The sequence below is a fragment of the Chrysemys picta genome, chromosome 3, assembly GCF_011386835.1.
Source record: "Chrysemys picta bellii isolate R12L10 chromosome 3, ASM1138683v2, whole genome shotgun sequence".
NCBI lineage: Eukaryota > Metazoa > Chordata > Testudines > Emydidae > Chrysemys > Chrysemys picta.
In genome coordinates this window covers 98,050,687-98,075,151 of record NC_088793.1, presented here as the reverse complement: position 1 = coordinate 98,075,151, position 24,465 = coordinate 98,050,687, and the positions used below count along the sequence as shown (strand labels likewise).

At 44.0% G+C, this 24,465-nt stretch overlaps 1 protein-coding gene across 1 annotated transcript in view; it reads left to right on the top strand.

The window, feature by feature from the left end:
- Window positions 1-205: 205 nt before the first annotated feature.
- Window positions 206-24,465, top strand: part of THEMIS (thymocyte selection associated) — a 110,258-nt gene continuing 85,998 nt past the window's right edge. The window contains exons 1-2 of the mRNA XM_005280220.4: window positions 206-429; window positions 18,800-18,958. Coding sequence (XP_005280277.1) covers window positions 339-429; window positions 18,800-18,958 — 250 coding nt within the window. The 5' untranslated portion in view covers window positions 206-338. The remainder of the gene's footprint in view (window positions 430-18,799; window positions 18,959-24,465) is intronic.

Below are 24,465 nucleotides of genomic sequence, written 5' to 3'. Positions count from 1 at the left end.
GCTGCAACCAACATAAGCAGCACTTCATTTAGCCTAAATTGTCACATGCCCAAGCACCAGGCAGTATAAACTTAGCAGTGTCAGTTGATACCCATTCTTGTGGTATTGCTCACCCTAGTCTTCCCTGCCCCCCACCCCTCGAGCTGCCAAAGTGGGAGGAAGTGGCGATGATAGTAAAGAAGAGAAGCGCCTCCCTCACCTCTCCTCCCCACGCCCCCTCCAGCAACAGAAAGTTTCTGAGAGATGTCCCAGACTCTGTTCCTGTGAGTACCATGGGAGATGACCCAGGAGGTGCTGGCCTTTAGACACCAAATGCATGTGCTGCCTTGACAAGGACCATGGCATCAAACCTGACAAAATTCATCCATTCCCTAGATCCGAGAACCCTCCCCAGGGTCCTCCAAATCCAGTCAGGCATCTACTTCCAAGGTAAGTTGCAGACTTTTCATGGTGGGGTTCATGGACTCTGTGCTGTTCCCTCACTCTAGAGAGAGGAGATGCTGGGGAATGGAGGGAGGATGGGGAAGGATGATAGCTGCTTCGACCTTTCTGGGAAAGGAGGCTCCCCTGTGAAAAGAGAAGTGAAGTTGTAGATGATTTTGGGAGGCTGGCTTGGTTAGGGGTACATTCAGTTACTTGTACGCATAGAGATGAGATGAGATTTGGAACAGGGCACTTAACCCTCCTCCACTCCTGGGCTGTTACTAAGAGTGCCATAAGTGCCAGGGTATACTTAATCCTGCCTCAGTGCAGGGGATTGAACCAGATGCCTTCTTGGGATCGCTTCCAGTCCTACATTTCTATGAGTGCTTAGCGCTAATATAAAGCCTGCAACCAAAGGATCTCAAGTCACTTCACAAAAGTTAATTGATTAAGACTCACATCTCTCTTGTGAGGTAGGCAAATAATAATACCCCTTTTTATGCATCAGAGCACTGAGGCAGGAGTGTGGTTGGTAGCCTTGAGGCAAGAAGGAGAAAAGTCTTTCTACACAAACATTGTTCTGGACCTTAGATCCTTTAGATGGGCTATGATATGAATGGATTGTTGTGATTCTGACATTGAAGACACAGTGGCGATTTTTTGCTGGGTTTTCCCCAAGAATTTGTACTAGACATTCATGTATCAGAGGGGTAACCATGTAAGTCTGGATCTGTAAAAAGCGACAAAGAGTCCTGTGGCACCTTATAGACTAACAGACGTATTGGAGCATAAGCTTTCCTGAATGAATACCCACTTCGTCAGACGCATGGCATTCCTGCTCTTGGGGCTTGTTACTCCACAAAATCCTGATGAAAGGATTGAACTAGCTCCAAAGGGCTTTCGCTGGAAGACAAAAGTCTTTACTGCATATTCTGCTTTCGTCGAGTGCATGGGACTCTCTTGGGGCTTGTCTACACTGGCAATGTTAAAGTGCTGCCGTGGCAACGCTTTAATGTGACTTTTGTGTAGTTGCAGCACAGCGCTGGGAGCGAGCTCTCCCAGTGCTCTAAAAAACCCATCTCCACAAGGGACTGTCTCTATAAAATCGGGACATCTGGTCACCCTACTTAAGTGGAGAAAAGTGAGTAGCGGCGGCATCTATGTAATTCACTGGAAAATTAGCATGGTTCCTGACTGGGCCTGCCCTGGGGAAACCCACATGATGTGGGCCGAGGGCCATTCCACGAGGTTTTACCTTATGGACTTTCTAACCTCTTAGTCCCTCTGGGAGGAAAGTATTACAGCCTGAAATCACCACAGACACTGGGGAGCTGCAGAGAGTGGAAGCTGCTTCCATACAGATCCAGAGATCTCTGCACACAAGACTAGACTTACAGTGCTGCTCTCTTTCTGTGCTCATGAACTGTGCTCTCATATTACCCAGAACTCTCCTCTCCAACAGCAGTGCAGGCGCAGAGTATAAGGAAATGCTGGGATTGGCAGCACTCGCTTACATGCAGATATCTCCTTCTTTTGGAAGAGATCATGGTGTAATAAGCAGATGCTCCTTGACTCCTCCTTCCCACAACCAGACCCATCTCCTGTAATTCCTGGGAGCCCCCAAACTCTGGTGCTCAGGCAGGGATGACACCACAGGCTTGGAGGAAAATAGGCACCCATATTATAATAATTGGACCTGATTCTGTAAAGTGCTCACCTTCCTCAACTCCTTTGACTATAATGGAAGTTCAGGGTGCTCTGCACCTTTAAGGTTTGAATTCACTGAATCAAAAGATGGAAAAGACCCTCCTTGGTCATCTAATCTAGTTCCCTGCAAGTGCAGGATTAATTAGCTCACTGCCTTTTTTTCTGTTCCTGGAGGTCTCGTCTGCCCCTTTTTACTTTCAAATACTCCCCTCCATACTGCATAGTGGAAGAGAGCCCACGGCCCAGCATGTGTATCATGCCTTATGCTGCATTCTCTAAAATGAGATCGCAGCCTTAAAGAGAGTGTGATATGTACCGATTGTCATATTAGTAAGCATGAGTGTAGACCACAGTATACAATGTGAATTTCCAAATAGACAACAGTTCTTTGGTTTCTCACTGGATTTTTCCCCCAGAAGTTTCCATGATCTCTCTTACTGCATCCAATTACACTAGTGATCACATGGCATGTAGCAGCATGGCTACAGTGGTAGATTATGGATTTATTACTAATGTCACGAAAAACAAATTAGTGTGTACGTACAGAATTTAGTAGCTATGATCCTGTTGTGACGGGGCAACAGGCAGCTGAGTCCTGTTCAGCTTAGCTTTTCTGCGGCCTTTCATTTACTGTATTGTGGTTTTGAGGGATTCTTAATATGTTATTCGTACTATACATAGAAAAAACTGATGGTCAGTAAAGGAGAGGATTCACTTAGGGCTTATCTACATGTACTGTGCTGCAGCTGTGCTGCTGTAGTGCTTCAGTGAAGACGCTGCTACGCTGACGGGAGAGCTTCTGTCCTCGTCGTTAATCCACCTCTGCGAGAGGCAGTAGCTATGTCAATGGGAGAAGCTACACCAGGGATTAGGTTGGTATAACTATGTTGATCTAGGGTGTGGGTTTTTCACACTCTTGAGCAACGTAGTTATATCGATGTAAGTTTGTAGCGTAGACCTGGCCTCAAAGAACATGACAAGAAATCATGGGGATTATTTGAAATTCATCAACTGAGGAAAAAAGAAACCTATGAAAGAGAGTTTACAGCAGAGAGGAAAAATATTTCCAGCAGTTGGGTTTGTCTCACAGCAGCACCAGGTATATTGTCCAAAAAGAATGTAGGATTTTCTGATGCCATTTTGAACAGCTATGTAGAATGAGATAAGAAGTGAATAAGAATCGTTTAAATCCAGTCCTGAGGGATGTGCTCAAAGCTGTAGCAAAGGAAGGGCCAGATTGTGGCCACGAAGCCTCCGGCTGCATTGTGGAGGGGGTAATTTGGAGACAACAGGGCTTGTTTCTCCACTGCCTTTGTGCCTTTTGGAGCAGTGGATACGAAGTGCTGCTGAATCAGAATTCTCCGCTCACTCACTCTGGAGGTGGCCCTTTCCACACACTGCACCCAGCATGAAAGCACTGCACAATGTGAATCAACCCCAGTGTCCTTGAGGCAGACTCAATGCCCCTGGCAGTGCAGAGACAGCATAACCCTTACTCCATCCTCTGAGAGGATGAAGCATGTGCTGCTTGCACGGGGGAAGCCTGTTTTACTGGCTGTTGCAGAGATAGAGAGCAGGGCAAGGACTGGGAATGCATTTGTCTCTGGCCAGAAGCACAAGGGAAGAGGGAAGGCTCCCAGAGGCCTCTGCTTTGCATTCCCACATAATGCTGAGCACAATCTGGTCCTTAGGTTTTAGACACAATCTTGCCAGATGGATTTTTGTACAGGGCTGAGCATTGACAGTATGATCAGCCCTATACAAAACTGAACATGAAAACAGCCCTTGCCACAAACAGCTTTAGAATCACCACAGTCATACTTAATAACAATCCTTTGATGTTACAAGTTGATTTTCATCCATCAAAATCAAGTATTTTACAAATGAGGGAAAAGTATCTTTATCTCCAGTTTGGAGCTGGGAAAACGGAGACAGTACCTGTATCACACAGCATACTTCAGTTCAGTGTTTGTACTATCATAAATTCACTGTCCTAGTCTTAACTTTCAGTGCTACAAACACTGGATAGTTGAACCACTGAAGAAAATGGGAAGGAAGGAGTAAGCCAATTATACTAGCAAGCTAGAGACTATTTAGACACAAATATCTTGGTAATCAGCATGGATTAGAAAGGAACTACAGGACAGTCTGAAATACACGGCTGTTTAATAGTTCATTTTAATATGTTATTAAAACGATTGAACTACTGAAAGGCCATTGGAAACTGATTTGATTTATTGCATGTCTGTCTTTGAATATTTCAGTAAATATTGATGTTCTGTGAGCTATGATATGGCCATTGATTTTACTGATAGGATGGCAAGTTGGAGCTTTCACTTTTATGTTGAAAAAATTATGTATGTTTTAATACTAGTATAATTATTTTATGGATAATTGAATTTAATTTTCTGTGGGCTTAATTTAACCAATGTCAGGGCAGTAAAATGTGTCAGACTTTTATCTTGAAAAATATAGAGTTGTCCAGGATGGCTCCTTCCTATTTGTGATACATGGGCCCAAAACGTGCTCCCCAGTGCACCCTTCACACACAATGATTCTTCAACAGTATATTGGCCTTCATCTTGCTCTAAGTGGGGGTGGGAATTTTGCAAGTTTCCTTCTAATTCTTCCATTTGGCTTTGGGCTGGATTTGCCCCCTTCTTCCTCCATACACATGTCAATGACATGGGGTTTGGACTTCTCAAAACTGCGATCTCAGGATTTGCCAGAGGAAAGGGACCACTTCATGGACACTACTTGACTTCTCATTGTGACTGGTCCCAGGAACAACAGGTCTACTGCATGATCATGGTGCCAGGGGCTCTCCTGATTATGGTTGCCCCCTGGAAACCTATCAGGCATACTTTATACAGCTTTGCCCTACATATTTGCAGTGGGAAGAGGAATCCTGAGGGCTGGAGGTCTCATTCCCACAGGCTTGGTTGGAACAGAATGGAGGAAGCACACCACAAATGTAACACTACAAGTTCCACAGTTCCCTACAGCTTGGAACTGCAAGTGTAGGTTCCCTCCACTCTTGGAAGTTGTTGGGAAATGAAGTGTCTTGTGGGAGTCCCCCACACAGATACCCCCTCCCCCCTTCTCCCCCCCGTGCGTGCACACATACAGAACTAATGCTCTTTGAGCAAGGTGCTATGTGGTTATGAGACTGCTCAGCGCTTTCAGGTTCAGGCTCTTTTTTAGCGGTGATCCAGAAGGTTACTCCATACCCTCTTAGCTATATCTAGGACCCCAGTACAAAGCAAGGCACTTAAATAGCAGCCTAATTTTTTAAGCCTGTGAGTAGCTTCATTTTAAAGATCTTTCAGGTGATCCATAGAGCAATGCCCCCAAACAGGCATGGGCTCATCACTCCTGCTGCCTCCCCTTCATCTCTGTAGCTACATGCCTATTGGCTGCCTGTACATTTTCACTTTCAGTTTTGCTGCTGCTGTTCCTGGTAAACACCCTCTTCCAGAGCCTGTGGTGCTCATGAGCTCTTCCCAGAGCCCTGCATGAGCGTGATGCAACTGACCCTCAACAAAACCGGGAAACTGATTGCATAATGTTCTGTCAAATTCAAAAACAACAAATAAGCAAACTGACTCAAACAGCGGAGAACTTTTATTTAAAGTATAAAAATATTGCTCAGGCGTGCAGGAGTGAAATCAGGAAGGCCAAATCACACTTGGAGTTGCAGTTAGCAAGAGATGTTAAGAGTAACAAGAAGGGTTTCTTCAGGTATGTTAGCAACAAGAAGAAAATCAAGGAAAGTGTGGGCCCCTTACTGAATGAGGGAGGCAACCTAGTGACCGAGGATGTGGAAAAAGCTAATGTACTCAATGATTTTTTTGCCTCTGTCTTCACGCACAAGGTCAGCTCCCAGATTGCTGCACTGGGCAGTACAGCATGGGGAGAAGGTGACCAATCCTCTGTGGAGAAAGAAGTGGTTCGGGACTATTTAGAAAAACTGGACGTGCACAAGTCCATGGGGCCGGATGCGCTGCATCCGAGGGTGCTAAAGGAGTTGGCGGGTGAGATTGCAGAGCCATTAGCCATTATTTTTGAAAACTCATGGCGATCGGGGGAGGTCCCAGATGACTGGAAAAAAGCTAATGTAGTGCCCATCTTTAAAAAAGGGAAGAAGGCGGATCCGGGTAACTACAGGCCAGTCAGCCTCACCTCAGTCCCTGGAAAAATCATGGAGCAGGTCCTCAAGGAATCAATTATGAAACATTTAGAGGAGAGGAAAGTGATCAGGAACAGTCAGCATGGATTCACGAAGGGGAAGTCGTGCCTGACTAACCTAATTGCCTTCTATGATGAGATAATTGGCTCTGTGGATGAGGGGAAAGCAGTGGATGTGTTATTCCTTGACTTTAGCAAAGCTTTTGATACGGTCTCCCACAGTATTCTTGCCGCCAAGTTGAAGTATGGGCTGGATGAATGGACTGTAAGGTGGATAGAAAGCTGGCTAGATCGTCGGGCTCAACGGGTAGTGATCAATGGCTCCATGTCTAGTTGGCAGCCAGTTTCAAGCGGAGTGCCCCAAGGGTCGGTCCTGGGGCCGGTTTTGTTTAATATCTTTATTAATGATCTGGAGGATGGTGTGGACTGCACTCTCAGCAAGTTTGCAGATGACACTAAACTAGGAGGCATGGTAGATACACTAGAGGGTAGGGACAAATTAGAGGATTGGGCCAAAAAAAACCTGATGAGGTTCAACAAGGACAAGTGCAGAGTCCTGCACTTAGGACGGAAGAATCCCATGCACTGCTACAGACTAGGGACCAAATGGCTAGGTAGCAGTTCTGCAGAAAAGGACCTAGGGGTCACAGTGGACGAGAAGCTGGATATGAGTCAACAGTGTGCTCTTGTTGCCAAGAAGGCTAACGGCATTTTGGGCTGTATAAGTAGGGGCATTGCCAGCAGATCGAGGAACGTGATCGTTCCTCTTTATTCGACATTGGTGAGGCCTCATCTGGAATACTGTGTCCAGTTTTGGGCCCCACACTACAAGAAGGATGTGGAAAAATTGGAAAGAGTCCAGCGGAGGGCAACCAAAATGATTAGGGGTCTGGAGCACATGACTTATGAGGAGAGGCTGAGGGAACTGGGATTGTTTAGTCTCCAGAAGAGAAGAATGAGGGGGGATTTGATAGCAGCCTTCAACTACCTGAAGGGGGGTTCCAAAGAGGATGGAGCTCGGCTGTTCTCAGTGGTGGCAGATGACAGAACAAGGAGCAATGGTCTCAAGTTGCAGTGGGGGAGGTCCAGGTTGGATATCAGGAAAAACTATTTCACTAGGAGGGTGGTGAAACACTGGAATGCGTTACCTAGGGAAGTGGTGGAGTCTCCTTCCTTGGAGGTTTTTAAGGCCCGGCTTGACAAAGCCCTGGCTGGGATGATTTAGCTGGGAATTGGTCCTGCTTTGAGCAGGGGGTTGGACTAGATGACCTCTTGAGGTCCCTTCCAACTCTGATATTCTATGATTCTGTGATTCTATGAAAGTCTTATTTGCCTCTGTAATCTAGCAGGAGTTACTTGTAGCAAAAGTAGGTAGAAAATGAGCAGATGGAAATGTTATTTTTCATGTTGATAGTAATCCTTTAAGGCAACATGGAGTGGACCAATCCTACTTGCTTTAAAAGCCAGATGAATCAATGCATATGAGTAGGGTTTGGCCATATATGTCATCAATAAAATGTGTGAATAAAATAAATAGGATGTCTATTCATGGCTATTAAAGAAATATTTTTGTTTTTTAAATATAACTCTAATTTAAACAAAGCCAGAAAAACAGTGATGAAAATAATTAAGGTTGTATGATTTAAAGTGGTGGAGTATGCATTTTTTAACAATGGCTTGAGCATCTATTGAGTTGAATGCTCAGTTATGTCTATGCCAAAAAAAAAAATCCTTGCAAGTTTTCAACATAACGGAAGAAATTGCTGACATTTTCTGTACAATGTTTGCCCTGGCAAATTTGTCTCATTTGAGTATGTAGATAAATGCCAAATTTGTCAATGGAACCTGAGACTTTCTCCTTTGAGAGTCCACTCCTGCAAGGCTCCGAGCACTCTCAACTCCTCTTGATTCAGCCTGTGGGAGGAAAAAGGTTCCAGAGGAACAGTGGAGAATAACTATTCACTTAGCTGTGTGGATTTTCTGGTGTGATCTGTATTCAGAGGCTGCTTGTAAATTTTCTCTGCCTAACACTATAAACTCTTCTCTCCAGTGTTCAGGCAGATTTTAAAGCAAATTTTGTTTTATGCAATAAGATTCTGCAAGTTAGTACTGAATGATAGTAACAGCTCATATTTGTGGGTCAAATCTTGCCCACCTTGCTCATATCATTGTCTTCAACGGGAGGCTCATCCAAATAAGGTGAATAAGATTTAACCCTAGGCAGCTCCCTTCAAAAAGTTGTGAGGAACAATACAATTTAAACTTTAGGGGCTAGAACCATCCCCTCTTGCAGGAGAACCCACATGAGGGGATCCTGGGGGCAGAAAATCTCTTGAAGGACCTCCACAGGGAGATCCTCTCTGCATCATTCTGTGGGTTGGGTTGGGGGTTGACCTCTTCATTCATGAAATAGGCCACAGGGATCAATCAGGTACTCTGCCAATCGCTAGGGTCATCCATACCAAGGCCCTGAATTTCTGAAGCTGCCCTGGTCTCCACTATCCCCAGCTCTTTGTCCCAGTCGGTGTGATGCTAATGGAAACCCCCCTGGCTGTGGCTGCCCCTGGAACTCATAGGATGGGTGGGTGAGACTCTGTGGAAAGGATAATAAAGGTCAGGCTTTGTTACCTTTTTTCTGGTGATCTTTATTGTGCCAGAGAGGAGACTATGGCCCCAATTCAGCAAGGTCCGTGCCTAACTATGGGCTTGATCCTGCAAGGCACTGAACTCTCCGGCCTGATCCAACAGAGAAAAATATGCTTCACTTTAAGCAGCTCCATTAACCTCTGAGTAGTTGCATTGATGCTTATAATTAAGCATGTGCTAAAGTGCTTTGCAGTATCCAGCCGCTTTATCAATGATCTTAGCACAAAAAGTAGGAGGGTGCTAATGAAATTTGCTGCTGATACAAAGTTGTCAGTACAGAGGATGATTGGAATATTATAGAGGAAGATATTGATGACCTTGAAGACTGGAGTGACAGAAATGGGATCAAATTCAATAGTACAATGTGCCAGGTCCAGGTCATGCACTTAGGCTCTACTAATAAAAATTTTTGGCTACAAGCTGAGGTCTCAGAAGTTAGACTCGACAGAGAAGGAGAGAGAACTGGCAATATGGGTCAATCACAGAATGATGATGAGGTACCAATGTGATGCAGCCATGAAGAAGGCAAATGCAATCCTAGGATTTACCAGGTGAGGCATTTCCAATAGAGATAGAGAAGTGCTAATGCCATTATACAAGGCACTGGTAGGACCTCACTGGGAACACGGTGTACAATTCTGGTCACCCATATTCAAGAAAGATTAATTTAAACTGGAAACAGGTGCAGAGAACAGCTACTAGGATGATCAGGGGAATGGAGGGCCTATTTTATGAGAGGAGACTGGAAGAGCTTGCCTTATTTAGCTTAGCAAAGAGAAAGCTCAGAGAGGATATGACTACACTCTATAAATATATTGGGGAAGAAAATACCCCACTAGGAGAAGGAGGGTGCAGAGTTATTTAAGCTAAAGGACAATGTTAGCACAAGAACCAATGGGGACGGAAATTAGAAGGGTTTCCACCCCGACCCAAATGTATACTGGGAGGATTTTTAACCTCCTTCCTCTGAAGCATCAGGAATGGTCACAGCTGAAGATGGACCATTGGGTGGGGTGGGCCAAGGCTCTAAGGTGGCACAGAGCATTCTCCCTCTCAGGTATTTGGCTGGCTGGTTCTTGCTCATACGCCCACTGATTACCATATGTGGGGGCAGGAAGGAATTTCCTCCCATGTCCGATTGACAGTGATGTTGGGGTTTTTTGCCTTCTGTGGGTGAGGATCACTTGCCAGGATTATCTGTGTACATCTCATTTAATCATTTGCCTGCCATAGTGGGGGCCTTGAGCATGGGTGTGCCTCTGTCCCCCCCTGTTCTCTGCCTGTGACACTTAATAGTCTATTCTCCGGTGGGCCGTAATACTTTGATTTCATTTTGGTTGCTGAATTTAGCATGCGGGTGCTGGATGGTGTTGGTGGCCTGTGACATGCAGGAAGTCAGACTATATGATCTAGTGGTCCCTTCTGGCCTTAAACTCTATGGCTCTATAAAGCACATGGGTAGTTCCATTAATTTTTAATAGGACTACCCTCATGCTTAAAGTTAGGCCTTGATTCACCAAGTCACTTCTGTGGATTCTCCCTTAGCCCACTCAGCCCTCCCCCTACACCATGCTGCCCATATGGTCCAGAGGAAGGGAATAGGAATATTGTCATGGGTGAATGGACTGCCCTTCTGCACAGTCTGTCCTGGAGGGGGTCTCCTCCTTTCTCAGAACTGGGGAGAGAAGCAATCTCATCATACAGATGTTTTTAAAAATCAAGAAGAGTTACAACGGCTGTGGCTAAAGTTCTGCAAACAGAGCTCTCACCACAGGCCAAGCGACATTACTGATAGGCAGTTGTGTAACTTTGTTGCAGAAATGCTGACTCTGAGGTAAAAATAACAAAAGGTCAAAAATGTTGCATTTGGAGCTGTGGTTTTGATTGCTCTTTCCTATAACATGGGTGCAGTGTGCATCAAAGGCATGCTGCTGCATGCAAAGTTTAAGCCCTCCAAATAAATGAGAGACAGCAAAAAGTATCAATCCATCAGGAAAGGAATAAGTAATTTTTCAAGAATTCCATTATGATAGAAATGGCTTAAAGCACTTGGCATTTAAAATTTCACTTTCTATGTAGAAACATAAATCTGCTTCTTTTGTTTTCTAATGGTTCGATGCTTGCAAAATCAGCCGCTCCTCAGCCAGGGTGGTTAATAGACGGGTGCCATGAATGTGTGAGGCCATCTTTACTAATAGAGCTCCCGTTGCAGGTTTGTTCAGACTAGCTGACTCAATGCAATCATTTATTAATAAGGTGCTTTAGAAAGGTCCTATCAAAGCACATAGTGTATTGCTTTGGGAGGAGGAAATGTGCTGCATGACAGATAGCATGACTGTAATGCACTGGAAGTGAAATTCACCACACAGGTGGGTGCGCTGAGGGTCTCTGCAGCACCCCCTGAATGCAGTGGTGCTGGTTCCATGCCAGCTCTAGATAGTTGAAAACAAGCGTGGAGGTTAGGAGAGAGGTGAGGGCAAATAGCTAAGAAAGCCAAGATTAGCTCACATTGGGGGTTCACAGAGTTTGCAGCTCCGGTTCAGCCTGGAGTGGGAGTAGAGGCTATGGAGGAGCTGCAGGGCTATTCTAGGCCTCGCTGGCTAGCTTGGGGATGAATTCCATCTCCTACCAATACTTCCCCACACAAAGATAGTTTACCTGGGCTTAATGGGACAGTGCAGAGGCTGAATTTCATACTGGACATGTGACTGAGAAAAGATAGTGGTGGAGATGTATGACTATGTTTACCTACTCGCTTAGACAGAAGTATCATACTGCTGAAAAAAAGTTTATAAGCCAAAATGAAAACCTTAAAATAGATTTCAAATTAGAACTTTTTGCTAACCCTCATCAGCAGACAACCCCCATAAAGCATGGATTTTGTTTTACTGACACTGCATATAGATACTTTGTGCACTTTGCTCCTATAGAGCCTTTAGCAGCTTTAATGAAAACAGTGATTTGAGCTGACCATGTCATATCACAAGGCAGTCTATTGTCATTCTGGCTGAGCAGGTATTCCAGAGAGAGGATCAGAGGCGGATTATGGATTGGTAGGGCCCTGGGCCAGAGCAAGTGGGCTCCTCCACACCTCTTCCGCCTGCACTCCTCCCCCAGGTCTTCCTGCATGCTGTGGAACAGCTGATTGTGGCGGGCAGGAGGCACTGGGAGGGAGGGGGAGTAGTTGATCGGCAGGGCCGCTGGCGGGTGGGAGTGCTAGGGGGAGAGGGAGGAGCTAGCTGCTGGTAGGTGCTAAGCATCCACTAATTTTTTTTCTGTGGGTGCTCCATGCCTATGGTTAGGTGGATAGCTAGTGCACAACATAATAGTAGGGGAAAGGAAATTTGGGAAAGGACAGCAGGGAAAATCCCTATTCTTACAAAACATGCCAGGGAATCTTTAACATCTGTGCAAAAAAGCCAAGACCACCTCTCCTCCCCCACCCCAAACCTCGTTTCAAAGAGATCCCACACCACCAGCTGCATGGAATTCAGTTCATCAGTGGATGCTGTTTGGAGGAGAGAGGCTGAATTTGACCCTCTAGGGATGCCAGTCTATGGGTCCAGAGAGTCAATGTCTGATGTTCGGGCTAGCAGATCGCACTCAGTGCTGATCCTTGTAGGAGAAAGAACAAACAAACCAGAGATGTTTAGAAACCTGCTATCTACTTGACAGTATGGTCCAGTGGATATAGCCCTGAAGTGGGAATCAGGAAACCTGGGTTTTAGTCCCAGCTCTGTTACAGACCTACTGGGTGACCTTGGGCAAGTCAGGTTACCTCTTTGTGTTTCAGTTTTTCTATTTGTAAAATGGAAGTAATGATAATGGCTTCCTTCATAAAGTGCTTTGAAGTGAATAGGTGAAAAAGATGATGTAAGAACTAATTATTATTAATTGACTTCATTATGGACCTCATTCTGAGACACCATGTGTGCGCAGTTCCCATGGGAGTCAATGAACATTTCACTCTCAGAGCAGCTATGAAACTGAGTCCTAAGTTAGGAGGGAAAAAAGCAGAAATGCAACTTCAGTGGCTATTGTTCTTACTTATATTATAAAATATTGATCTCAATCATTCTGTCTCACTCCTCCGTGATGTGAAGGGTAACTTGATTCATCTCATGCAGGCATTGTATTTATAATTTATATTGTTGTTTTTGAGGGGAAAATAAACCTTACTGTACATATAATGAGAAGAAAATCAAATAAAAAATTATTGTAGGTTTTTTTCATAAGGGTACTATTTTAGGAGAGACAGAGAAAAAAGCTATTTAACTAGTTGTTTTGGTTGCTTTGATGTGATCACAGCAGCGGCTAATATGGATTGTCAAACCAGAGATGAGTTTATAAAAGGATATAAATGTAGTTTTTGTTGAACAAAGTAGCAATCCAAAAAGGTGGTTTCAAAGGCAACTAGTTCTTTAATTACAGCCTTCAGGGGCATTGTTTGATCACTGTAAATAGGCTGCCTTAGTCTAGCTTTTGCTAAGATGGTTTTGCATTGTATTCTCGCCATCTTTCTTGAGTTGAAAAGAATCAGTCCTTAAGGTTAATTAACTTAAGTTTTCAGTGTATTTTATGTTTTCTTTGTGGTTAAACACAGAGAATTGGCATGCTGACAATGAGTAATGCACGAAATATGACATTTTCCATTTTTTCCATGGGTACATAATATACTATATATGGGGTTCCATGGTGCATAGATAATCATGTTCAGCAAGGGTTTTCTGATTCACATAGCCACCCTGCAGGAACTCTGACAATAAAACTAATCCTGCTGGTATTAATGGGAACAGAATTTTTATTGTCTATTTGAAAACAACTTGGTTCTACTTTTCATCAACACACATATTTGGTAAAATTAGCTGGATGACAAATCACTAAGGTAACATTTTTCTTGCCTAAAATTTCACCCTTATTGTACTAGTCTAGGCAAACTGCCAGGCTAGGTCTAAAATCAGGATTTAGGCAATTTAACTTGAGACAAATATGTAATTATAATCCATACTATATAGTTGTGCCCAGAAATGTATTTATGCTTGCAAGGGTAATTTTTTTGGGGGGTCTAAACAGTGCATATTGGGCCAAATTCTGATTTTCGCTACACTGTTGTAAATCCAGAGCAACTCCACTGAAATACAAGGATATTCAACAGAATTACTCTGGATTTACACCAATATAACTGAAATCAGAATCTGGCCCACAGCATCTTATTTGCTAACATCTCATTGTAGACTTTCACTCACAGCCATTTGTAAGGGTTACATTTTTTCACTTCAGCCATTTGCTTATTGTGCTGTAAGAGCCATGTCATGGTGGCAGCAGAATGAAAACATTGCCAAGAGATGGCTCGCATACAGAGGTGACCCGCTTTACAGCTGCATGTCTTGTGCTGAAGATCAGGTGTGTGGAAGAGTTGATGCCCTTAGTGTCTGGAGGGAGGATCACGAGTAGCCGGGCATATTTTATATTTTTCACATATACATCGCAAACGTGTAATCTCTTCCTGAATTTTTGTTTTAGATTAAGGGAAAATAAGAAAGAACAATAAAATGTACTCAGGTGAGAGCACGGTATGGATCGTTCTTTAACATGCTGCCTCTAATGGAACACAAAAGGGCAGTTGCATCCAGGAGATATTCTCCTGCTAGAAATACAAGTGCTGTACATAACTACCATCATAATGCATAGCTACATACCACTTTAAAGACTACAACACAAAATCTCCCTGCCACATAGTCTAGAGAATGTCATTCATAGCAGTTGAGGGAAGCACTGAAGAGACACTTGGTCCTGGGACAAGGATACAAGGATACATGGGGATGACGACCAGCAATAAAATGAAGAGTTGGGTTGCGCTTTTAGAGAGCAGGAAGTTTATTTTTAAAAAATACATCAATAAACCACCCTGCTACGGTGTGATGTGTTAGTGTAAAGCATTTGGTTATTTCAGTCAAGCCACACACCGAAAAGAAAAGAAAAAAAGGTTATGAAGGCAACTGTAATGTCCATCTGGGGCCCCAGTTTTACCACAATGTGATATGGGATGCTGAGGCACTGGGGCCAAGCTGGAAACCTTCATTAAACAAACCAGTGGAGACCCACCGCATACAACTGGAGGGAAAAAATTGACAGATGAACCTCATTGTTTTAGGCATATTCCCTATCCCAGTCATGAGAGTACCACTAAGTTGGGCCTTCCACTGGGTTATGCTTTTCACATGCTTAGCTGAAACAAAGCTTGCTAAGAAGAGAAGGATAGAGAAGAAGAAATTAATAGCAGTCAGGCTCAGTTTGTGAACAATTATGAAACAGAAGAAAAGGCTAAAAGCCAGATTCTCTTTCCTGGTCTGGAACTGCAGGGTTGGGAACTGGCTAGATCTCTCAAGCAAGGCTTTCTGCCAGTGGGAGTGGTAAATTAGGACCACAGCTAGCTAGAGTCATCTGTCATCCAGCCCTGGCATAGGGGATTTATTAGAGGGTTCTGGCTGGAACACCACTACAGTGTATCTATTCGTAGTTGGTCTCTTGGGGGCTATTGCCAATTTACAGTTTGGAAAAATGGGTGCAGCAGAGAATCTGGCCCTAAAGCTTCAATGAATAAAAAGATACAACGAACAATGTGCTCCCTTTTACTAGCGCATTCATCATACACCTCTACCTCGATATAATGCTATCCTCAGGAGCCAAAAAATCTTACCGCGTTATAGGTGAAACCGCGTTATATCGAACTTGCTTTGATCCGCCGGAGTGCACAGCCCTGCCCTCCCAGAGCACTGCTTTACCGCGTTATATCTGAGTTCATGTTATATCGGGTTGCATTATATCGAGGTAGAGGTGTAGATTCATTTTGGGGGAGAGGATCAGAGTTGGATTATGGATTAGTGGGGCCCCTCCCTACCCTTTCCACCTGCAGTCCCCCCCCACTCCTGCTGGGGAAATGGGGTAAGGGCATTTGGGATTTACCTTTTCTGATAATAACATCACAACTTTTGATCTGTATACTGTATATGAAGGGTGGTGAGGTTTTTTTCATCAGATAAAGAGGATTACCATTTTCACTGCTGTTTCATCTCACTCTCTCTAACATGTGCCTATGGAGCACAGCTAAAGCAAGGAGAGCTCTGACACTTCCTCATGTGGTCATTGGAGCATCAGCCACTGTAACCCAGAGAGGCCCAGAAGGGTGTATAGTAGTAGCTGTGTGAATCAATGTGGGGTATTGCTAGGGGTGTAATGGAACAGCAAGCAGCGACAGGATTCAGTTTTGCCAATAAGAAAGACAAATTGTTCTTTTATAGTGAATCAGGGCAGTGACTTTCCTGGTCTTATATATTTAGGGCCAGATTAACTGAGCGTGGCTCAGGGAGGCATAAACTATACCACCTTGCGCCAGATTGTTGTTTGTGTTGCAATAGTTTCTAAGACCATAACCATAGATGAGGACTCCATTGTGCTAAGCACTGTACAAACATGTAACAAAAAGACAGTCCCTGCCTGCAGAGTTTACAAGCTAAGTAGAATGGCCCTCTGCATCGCAGGGGGGAATTCACTGTGAGGAAGTCCTGGCAGTACTGCCATCACCACCCTCTTTCAGTGCTGTGAGAATGAAAATGTACTTCCCTGTTCTACATGACGAGAGAAAATACTGCTTCACCCTACTTCCCCTTGCAGTCCTGCACATGCCCCCTGTGGGGAAGTGTCTGAGGATTGCAATACTGTAATCACTGGAGAAATACAATAAGGAGCAACCTCGCCTTGCTGCCCCTGAAGGCACCCCAATAAGATGAGGGTGTTACTGGGAATAGAATGGTTTCTTTGGGTATGTTTTCACTGCAAAGTTCACCCAAGCTCTTACTCAGGTGTTACCCATAAACCGTGTCCCATCCACACATAAAACCCTCTTGGCTGAGTTTGGTGGTGCTTTCATTCCCGGCTAGCTGGCATGGCTGGGGTTATAGGTAAGGCTAAAGCCTGCGTGAGGCTGTCACGCTGGCTGGTAACCCATGCACTTGACAGTGAGGATGCAGGCTGAAGTACACAAGTACTCTTTGTCCTCCAATGCCTTCCCTCAATTCTACCCCTCCCCCCATATGCCCAGAAAGAAAAGAGAGTTTCCCATATTTCACTGAGCAAGAACCATAGAATGGCTAAGCCTGCAGCAGCACAAAGAACCATGGGATATGCCCTCAGAATTCCTAGTGACACACATGGGTGAGTGCAGCATCAGTGAGGACACAGTAACACAGGCAGGGCTTTGCTCACACCCAGGCCAGATCCTCATACCTAGTAGCCCATCACTCAAGTTAACTCTCCAGTGAAGAGACATCCTTCATGCCTTGAACCAAGATGCATGTAGATGGAGAAAGAGTTATTTCCTCTACTCTCCCAATATGTGCTAAAGGATGTAGGGAGAGCTCTTTTTCTGGACACTCCTCAGCTCCTGGAAATGATTTTGGGAGACAGCTCACCCTGCCTCAGTGGGCTTTCATATTCCCAGGGAGAAGTGTAGGGGAAGCTTTGTTTCTAAGGGAACGTTGAATATAGCCTTAATTATGGAGATGCTGCCACTTCTCCAGTGTATCTTATTTTAGCTTTCACTTTTTTTCTCTTAGGGCTCAATACTGCAATCACCTACTACCAAGTATAGTGCTTATTACCAAGAGGAGCCCCACAGGTTTTAAAGGGACTACTCGTGGCAGGGCATGGTTTTGTCACTGAGTTCTTAAACTATGACACCTTGAGACTGCAGCCTATCTATGAGTTCACAACCCAACCCTGTACTGAGTAAGAGGTGTTTATTAGCCCAGGATATGGTTATGACTTGGATGCAACCTTGAGTCACTATTAAGAGAATGAGATTGCTAATAGGTAGTATTTTTGATATAGCTGTGAAGTTGAGATGGTCATTCCCTACAGGGCCGGCTCTAACTTTTTTGCTGCCTCAAGCAGCAAAAAAAAGCGCCGCCCTCTGAGCCCCCCCCGCCGAGCTCCGCGCCGCCGGAGCGCCCCCCCCTCCGCAGAATGCCGCGCCGCGCTGCCCCCCGCCACCCCAAGATTGGCCGCCCCTTACCAGGTGCCACCCCAAGCATGTGCTTGGTTGCCTGGTGCCTGGAGCCGGCCCTGATTCCCTATGTGGTGGCCACTAGGTTGATGAGTTCTGCAGGCAGTGGTAAAAATCAGAGTACAGAGATTTGTGTCCTGCACAGCTATTGAAATTTACTGTACAATTGTGGGTCCAGATTGTACAATATTCCTACTCTCTGACTGGCTGAGACCGTTCTATTTCAAAGTAAAAAGATTGAAGGGCTGATCTTTTGGGGCACTTTTCTCTTCATAACGGTACGTTGAAATGCTATTGGGAACTACATGGAGTACATGCACAGATGCAACTGATCCAAAGTGCAGTGAAGTCAAAAGAAAGATTTCCCTTGACTTCAATAGTCTTTGCATCAGGCCCATGGAGAGGAAACTCCATTGTTTGTAATATTATGTATCCTATAGGAAATACTGGGATCCTATCCCATATAGCTTATTGTATATACCCTAAATCCCAATAGGATAAACTTTGATCTTAGATTGATTTTGATCTTTATGTGTGAAATAATACCCAAGGGAAAAAAAACTAGGTAGAAAACCTGACGGTAGGGTCTGTAATACTGAGAGGGAGAATAAAAACCAAGAAGCTGCGGAAGATCATGTAAATTTCACATAACTGGTTTAAATGGCTTTTAGTGTCTATGCAGAAGGAAATCTTCCAAGAAAAGCAATAGGGGTATTTTAAATCATGCTTAAAACTTGTGCACCGTCTTTCTTTCCCTTTGTCTCTCCTAAGGCTCCATTTATGAAATGTTTGGAAATGAATGCTGCCTGCCAACCGGAGAATTGATTAAAATTACTGGGTTCAAAATTAATAAGATCATTGCAAGCATCTGCGAGAGTAATGAAGACAGCCAGTGCTCAGCCAGAATTGAATTGCCTCTGAATTTTCCAGGTACAGTATTTCATGAATATGTTACTGAAGTTTTATAAACTCCATTATCACCTTTATCGATTCTATTGTTTCATATGATGTTACATGACTGATGTCTGTTGAGGTACCCACTAGGACGCCAAAAAATACAGTTGTAATAGATGGCACTAGATAAAAGGAACTAATTTCTAAATTTTACCTTGCATGACTCTCTCATGCCTGCATAAGAAATACTATTATTATTAAAAGTGGAGCTGGTAACACTGCTTATACCTAAGGTTGTCCACCAGAAGACTCATTATGATACTCTGTTTTCAGTTACTTCAGAAAGCGGTAGCAGCGGCTAGGAGTCCTGGGCCCTTTAAATCACCGCCAGAGCCCCGGCTGCCGCTGCTACCACAGGGGCTCCAGCAGCCAGGCTCAGGCGGCAATTTAAAGGGCCTGGGTCTCTGGCTGCTGCAGGGAGCCCCGGACCCTTTAAATCTCTGCCCAAGCCCCACTGCCAGAGCTCTGTGGTAGCTGCAGTGGCTGGGAGCTCTGGAGGCAATTTAAAGGGCCAGGGGCAATAGCAGCGGCCGGAGCCCCGGGCCCTTTAAATTGCCACCCGAGCCCCACTGCCAGAGCCCCTGGGGTAGCGGCAGCGGGGCTCCAGCGGTGATTTAAAGGGACCAGGGCTCCAGGCGCTGCTACCGCAGCGGAACCCCGGGCCCTTTAAATCTCCGCCTGAGCCCTGGGGTAGTGGCGGCAGCTGGGAGCACCCGGGGCTCCGTCAGCGATTTAAAGGGCCCAGGGCTCCACTGCGGTAGCAGCAGCCAGAGCCGCTGGCCCTTTAAATTGCCCCTGAGCCGTGGGGCTTCCAGCCACCTCTGCAGCTGGTGTAGCTCCGGTGGTGATTTAAAGGGCCCCTGGGGCTCCCAGCCGCCACTACCACAGCTGGAGCCCCGGGCCTTTTAAATCTTGATTTAAAGGGCCCTGGGATGTAAAGGCCCCGCCTCTTCCGGGTGAGGCCACACCCCTTCTGGTTGAGGCCCCGCCACCCTGCTCAGGACTCCGGTGTACTGGTAAATCCTTTAAGTTACTTACCCCCCCGGGGCAAGACTGATATCAGACAAGGAGATGGGGGGAAGGGCACTGAGACACACTAGGCAAGTGGACTGGGAGAGACAGAGCTTGAAAATGTTGCGCTTTTTAAGTCAGTCTCATGCTTTTGGGGGTCTGACTTGAGTTTTAAATGAATAGGGTAGTCAGTACTGGCACTGGTTGAATTCAAGGAATCAAATTTACACTTGGTGTTAGAGAGTTGCACCCTTTTACACCAGAGCTGAATTTAATCCCAGGTCTCTACTCCAGTCTTCAGGGAGATCTGAAAACTTGCTCAACCAGTCTATTTGAGAAAGGAACTCCGGTTCAGACAGGAAAGAAAATCAATTTCCATTGGAAACATAAATCCATTATGTTGAGTCTTGTGAGACTGAACTCATAGCTACTAACACCACTTTGCACGGTTACACCCTAGGGGGTGATGGGTTGTGCTAAACTCAGCAATGTAGAAGGTAACAATGAAGCCTCTTGTTAGTCTAAGAGAGAAAATGCATTATATACGTACATTTGGGATCTCTTCTGGTGTACATTGTACTGAAAGTTTGGTCATTAGTCTAATTTTTTTCTTATCTAAAGAAAGATTCTATTGTAAAACACCAAACAGTCCCACTCATGACAATTATTGTTTGACTATACAATTTTTCCTTTTCTAAAATTCTAGTCTGAATGAAATTACCTTAAATGCTCTTGACTTACTCTCCCTCACAGCACATAAAAGTCTATGCTGTATTTGAGTTACAATTCCTTTTTAAAACTCTATTGTTGGCTTATTTTGGAAGAAACATTATTTAGTTCACCAGAACTCTCGTGCTGTGTTTCTAGCATTCGTCTGGCTCCCCGTGGAAAAGAGCAAACTTTTTGTAATGTTCTTTTCAAGTGCCATTCATTGTAAATTATCATTTGCACCCAATGAGCCTCCTATCCTCTCGCTTTGTGCTGGTGTAAATGAAGAGCAACTCCATCCAAGTTAAGAGAATTAGACTGGTAAAAAATTGATGCATTTGAGAGACGAATTAGGCCCATTGGCTTTAAACAATTTTTGCTCTTTTTCTTTGTGAACACTTCTAGTGTTTGTCTGCAGAACTCACTAGAACTCCTTATTTCTTTTCCTGGAAAATCTGATTCCTGATAAAGGCCTAATCTGACCCTGGTATTAGCAAAAACTACTGAAAACATGAGTTCATATCTGTTATTTCATTTTATCCTCATTCTAATTTGTTCGTTCATGCTTCAGAGGATCAGTCTATTCTTTCTGTGCTCGCACACTGTTACGTTAGTCGCTTGAATAGCTACATCCAGCAAATATTTCTGAGCTACTCTTTTCATCATGAACAACTTGGTAAAGGCTGACAGATTTTATGACACCTGAACTTGGTCCTACTGTTAATGTTTTCTTTGTGCTCTTTGGTCTGCATAAATATTTGTAGATTCTCTGACTGCTCACAAGACCTGTAATAGTTTCCTTTAATAATAATCATGATTAGCATTCTCACAAAAATAGGTTAGCATTGTTATCCCCCTTTTAGGTAAGGGGCAACTGAGGTACGTAGGGATGTTATTTGCCAAACATAATACAGCATATCAATGGTAGAGTTGGGATTAGAATCCCCAAATCTAATTCTGGTTTCACTTATAATGGAGAAATGCCGCTGAGATGTGTGGAGGGCCTTGACCAATAAATTTGCAAATACATTCTAAACTTGTACTTTCCATTGCTTGTAACTTTCTCTCAGCTCCAAAAGTTCCCTTCTGGGAAATGTACATGCCTTGATTTCTGCCAAAATGTGATTATATTTAGAAAGTCTCAGTGAAGTTGATCCAGCCATTTTTTATTACACGGATGGAAAAAAAATATCTTTTGACACTTTTTTGCACTCAGCCTCCATGTCTGAAGTTTAGAAACTTAACTTTGTCATATGTCTCTTTCTCATGAGGAATTGTTGATATGTTAAGAATGAAAAACATCTGGATTGTAATTTATAATTATTTTAATAAGGTTCTGGATAGCCCTGGATAACAGATTTTAAAAAAAATCCTGGTAAAAAAAATGCACAAATATATTAGAGCAAGCAAAGCATTATGAGAAATCATCAGTGTGTACAACACCAGCTAGAGAAGGATTACTGCTGTTTTCATTCTTCACACCAGAATAATTTTTTAAATATTTACCTCTTATCTGTAGAGAGAGAAACATATGGAACTTTACATACTCATAAACACAAGCAGGTGGTTACTAGGTACATTTAATTCATGGGCATAATCAGTATAGGAGCAACATGCACAAGTCCACATGGTTCTTTAGTTGTCTGCTCGAGCATGCTGTTACCAAAATTAAAAAAAACATCAGAATGAAAGATAAAGATTTTTCTCCTTCCAACCCTGACAGAGCATGAACCCAAGGGGATAATCGGATCTTTAGTTTTGTATGATTAAAGTGTATTAATTATGGTTTCATCTGAAACCTGCTTTCTGACATGAGGATATTCATCAGTTTCATGGTACCAAAACTGAATTCCAGATGGCTCATCAGTCCCAGGAAATTTAACATAGCACTAAGTTCAGTCTCAGATTGATGGATGGGAAAGGGATCTCCTTATCTATGGTGAATATCCTTTCCCACTCCCTATACATCACCAAGGAATTCCCAGCCAGAGATGACGTTTAATCCTAGTTCATAAAGATACTCCTGAAGAGCATAGTTTTTGCCTTTGGAATACAACATATTGAAATAGCTTGTATTTTTTCAACAACTTTTCATAGGAACGATATCCCTGTTCCCCTCAACCCCAACATTTTCAGGGGGATAATGCCCCTCTTGCTCCTGCAGCCTACTTGGCTGGAACATTAGCTGGATAATAGTGTTGTTTTTGTAAGTTACTCACTCATCAGGATCACATCCCTGCAAACACGATATTTTTTTGACATACTATATGGAGATCTGCTTACTTGTAACTTCTTTAAATGCATGTCAATGGTGCCATAAATTCTAGTGACCCTTATTAAACCCTTCGCTATGTCACATGGTACTGAAATTAAGGGTCAGACCTTTGAAACCCCTTTCTGCTGCTCAGACACTGCAAGGCAACTGGAAAGCTACCCTAATGAGCAACTGTGGATTCGCCTTACCTAGGGGAATCCCCCTCAAGCACAGCCCTTCCTTAATGTTAAAACCAAGGTTTAATCACTATTAACTGACCAATGCTGAACCCCATTTTTCTTGGTCTGCACTGACAACTAAGCTGTGGTCAGCATTGTTAGCTAACTCAATTACTCACAACCATGTTCAAACATAGCCACATTCTGTAGTGTACACAAGGTCCATATCTTAGCCATCTTAGCCACACCAACCATGCTGCTTAACCATGTTGGAATGAGTGCATTCTGGGAAAAACTGACAGCTTTCCCACAGCGCTTCAGCCATGGACAGAGTGCCCAGAGGAGATGTATACACAGAGGCACAGGAGGCAGTGAAATCTGGAATGTTTTAGTACACTGACAGCTGTGAAGACCTAGGATTCTAAAACCAGTTATACAGTCACTGTTAACGATTCCATCTCTACATTAAACCAGACAGCTCCTTACCATGCAGATTTCTGGCAAGGACACACTTTTGTTAGTTACCATAGGTGCTACTGGAGTATTAATCATGTTGTATGTGGATACAATCCATGCTTAGAGCCAACCATGCTCCTAACTGGTTATAAACTCAGTTACAAGCTGTAGTGTACACAGGATCTTAGTGAAGCTCCCTTTAGAGTGAAAGGCAATAACTGCTATACACACACATTGCAATGTGAAGATTGCAGTTTGTCATAGTGAAGCAATGATCACACTGAGTGATTTTGCGACAGAAAGGACTTCACGTTTACGCTAGATCTTTGGCTGAGCACACAAGGCTGTAATTGGCTCATTACCCCCACCTGGCTGTGTGAACTGACTGCATCCTAAGCCTGACTTTGGAGAGTAGCCACCTGGTGCTTTCAAGAGGATGGGCACAGAGATTGGGCAGGGGGGACAATAGCACCTCTTGTGTGGAAGGGAGGTGCAGAATCACTCAGGAGGTGGGGAACTCATGGAAATGCACTCCTCACTGTGCCAAGCTGCCTTGTCTGACTCCCTGTCCCTTTTTCTCCATAGCTGGGACAGTGGGCATTTCATCTTAACCATGGGATTGAAATACCTCTTGTGTGGTCCCAACGGGAAGTGGGAAGAGATGGGCTGAGGAAGGCTCGCGAGCTGAGCTTTTGGTCTGGTTGGTTGTGTTTTTTGTGGGGAGGAAAGAGCTTTGCTACCTTATTGGGGGAGGATGGCCTGATTCTGAGGATGCACATTTGCTTGCAATTACCACTTAATTTGGACTGATGCATATTTTGCAGCCACAACCTATGTGCTTGCTTTTGAACATTTGGCCTAGAATAACCTATTAA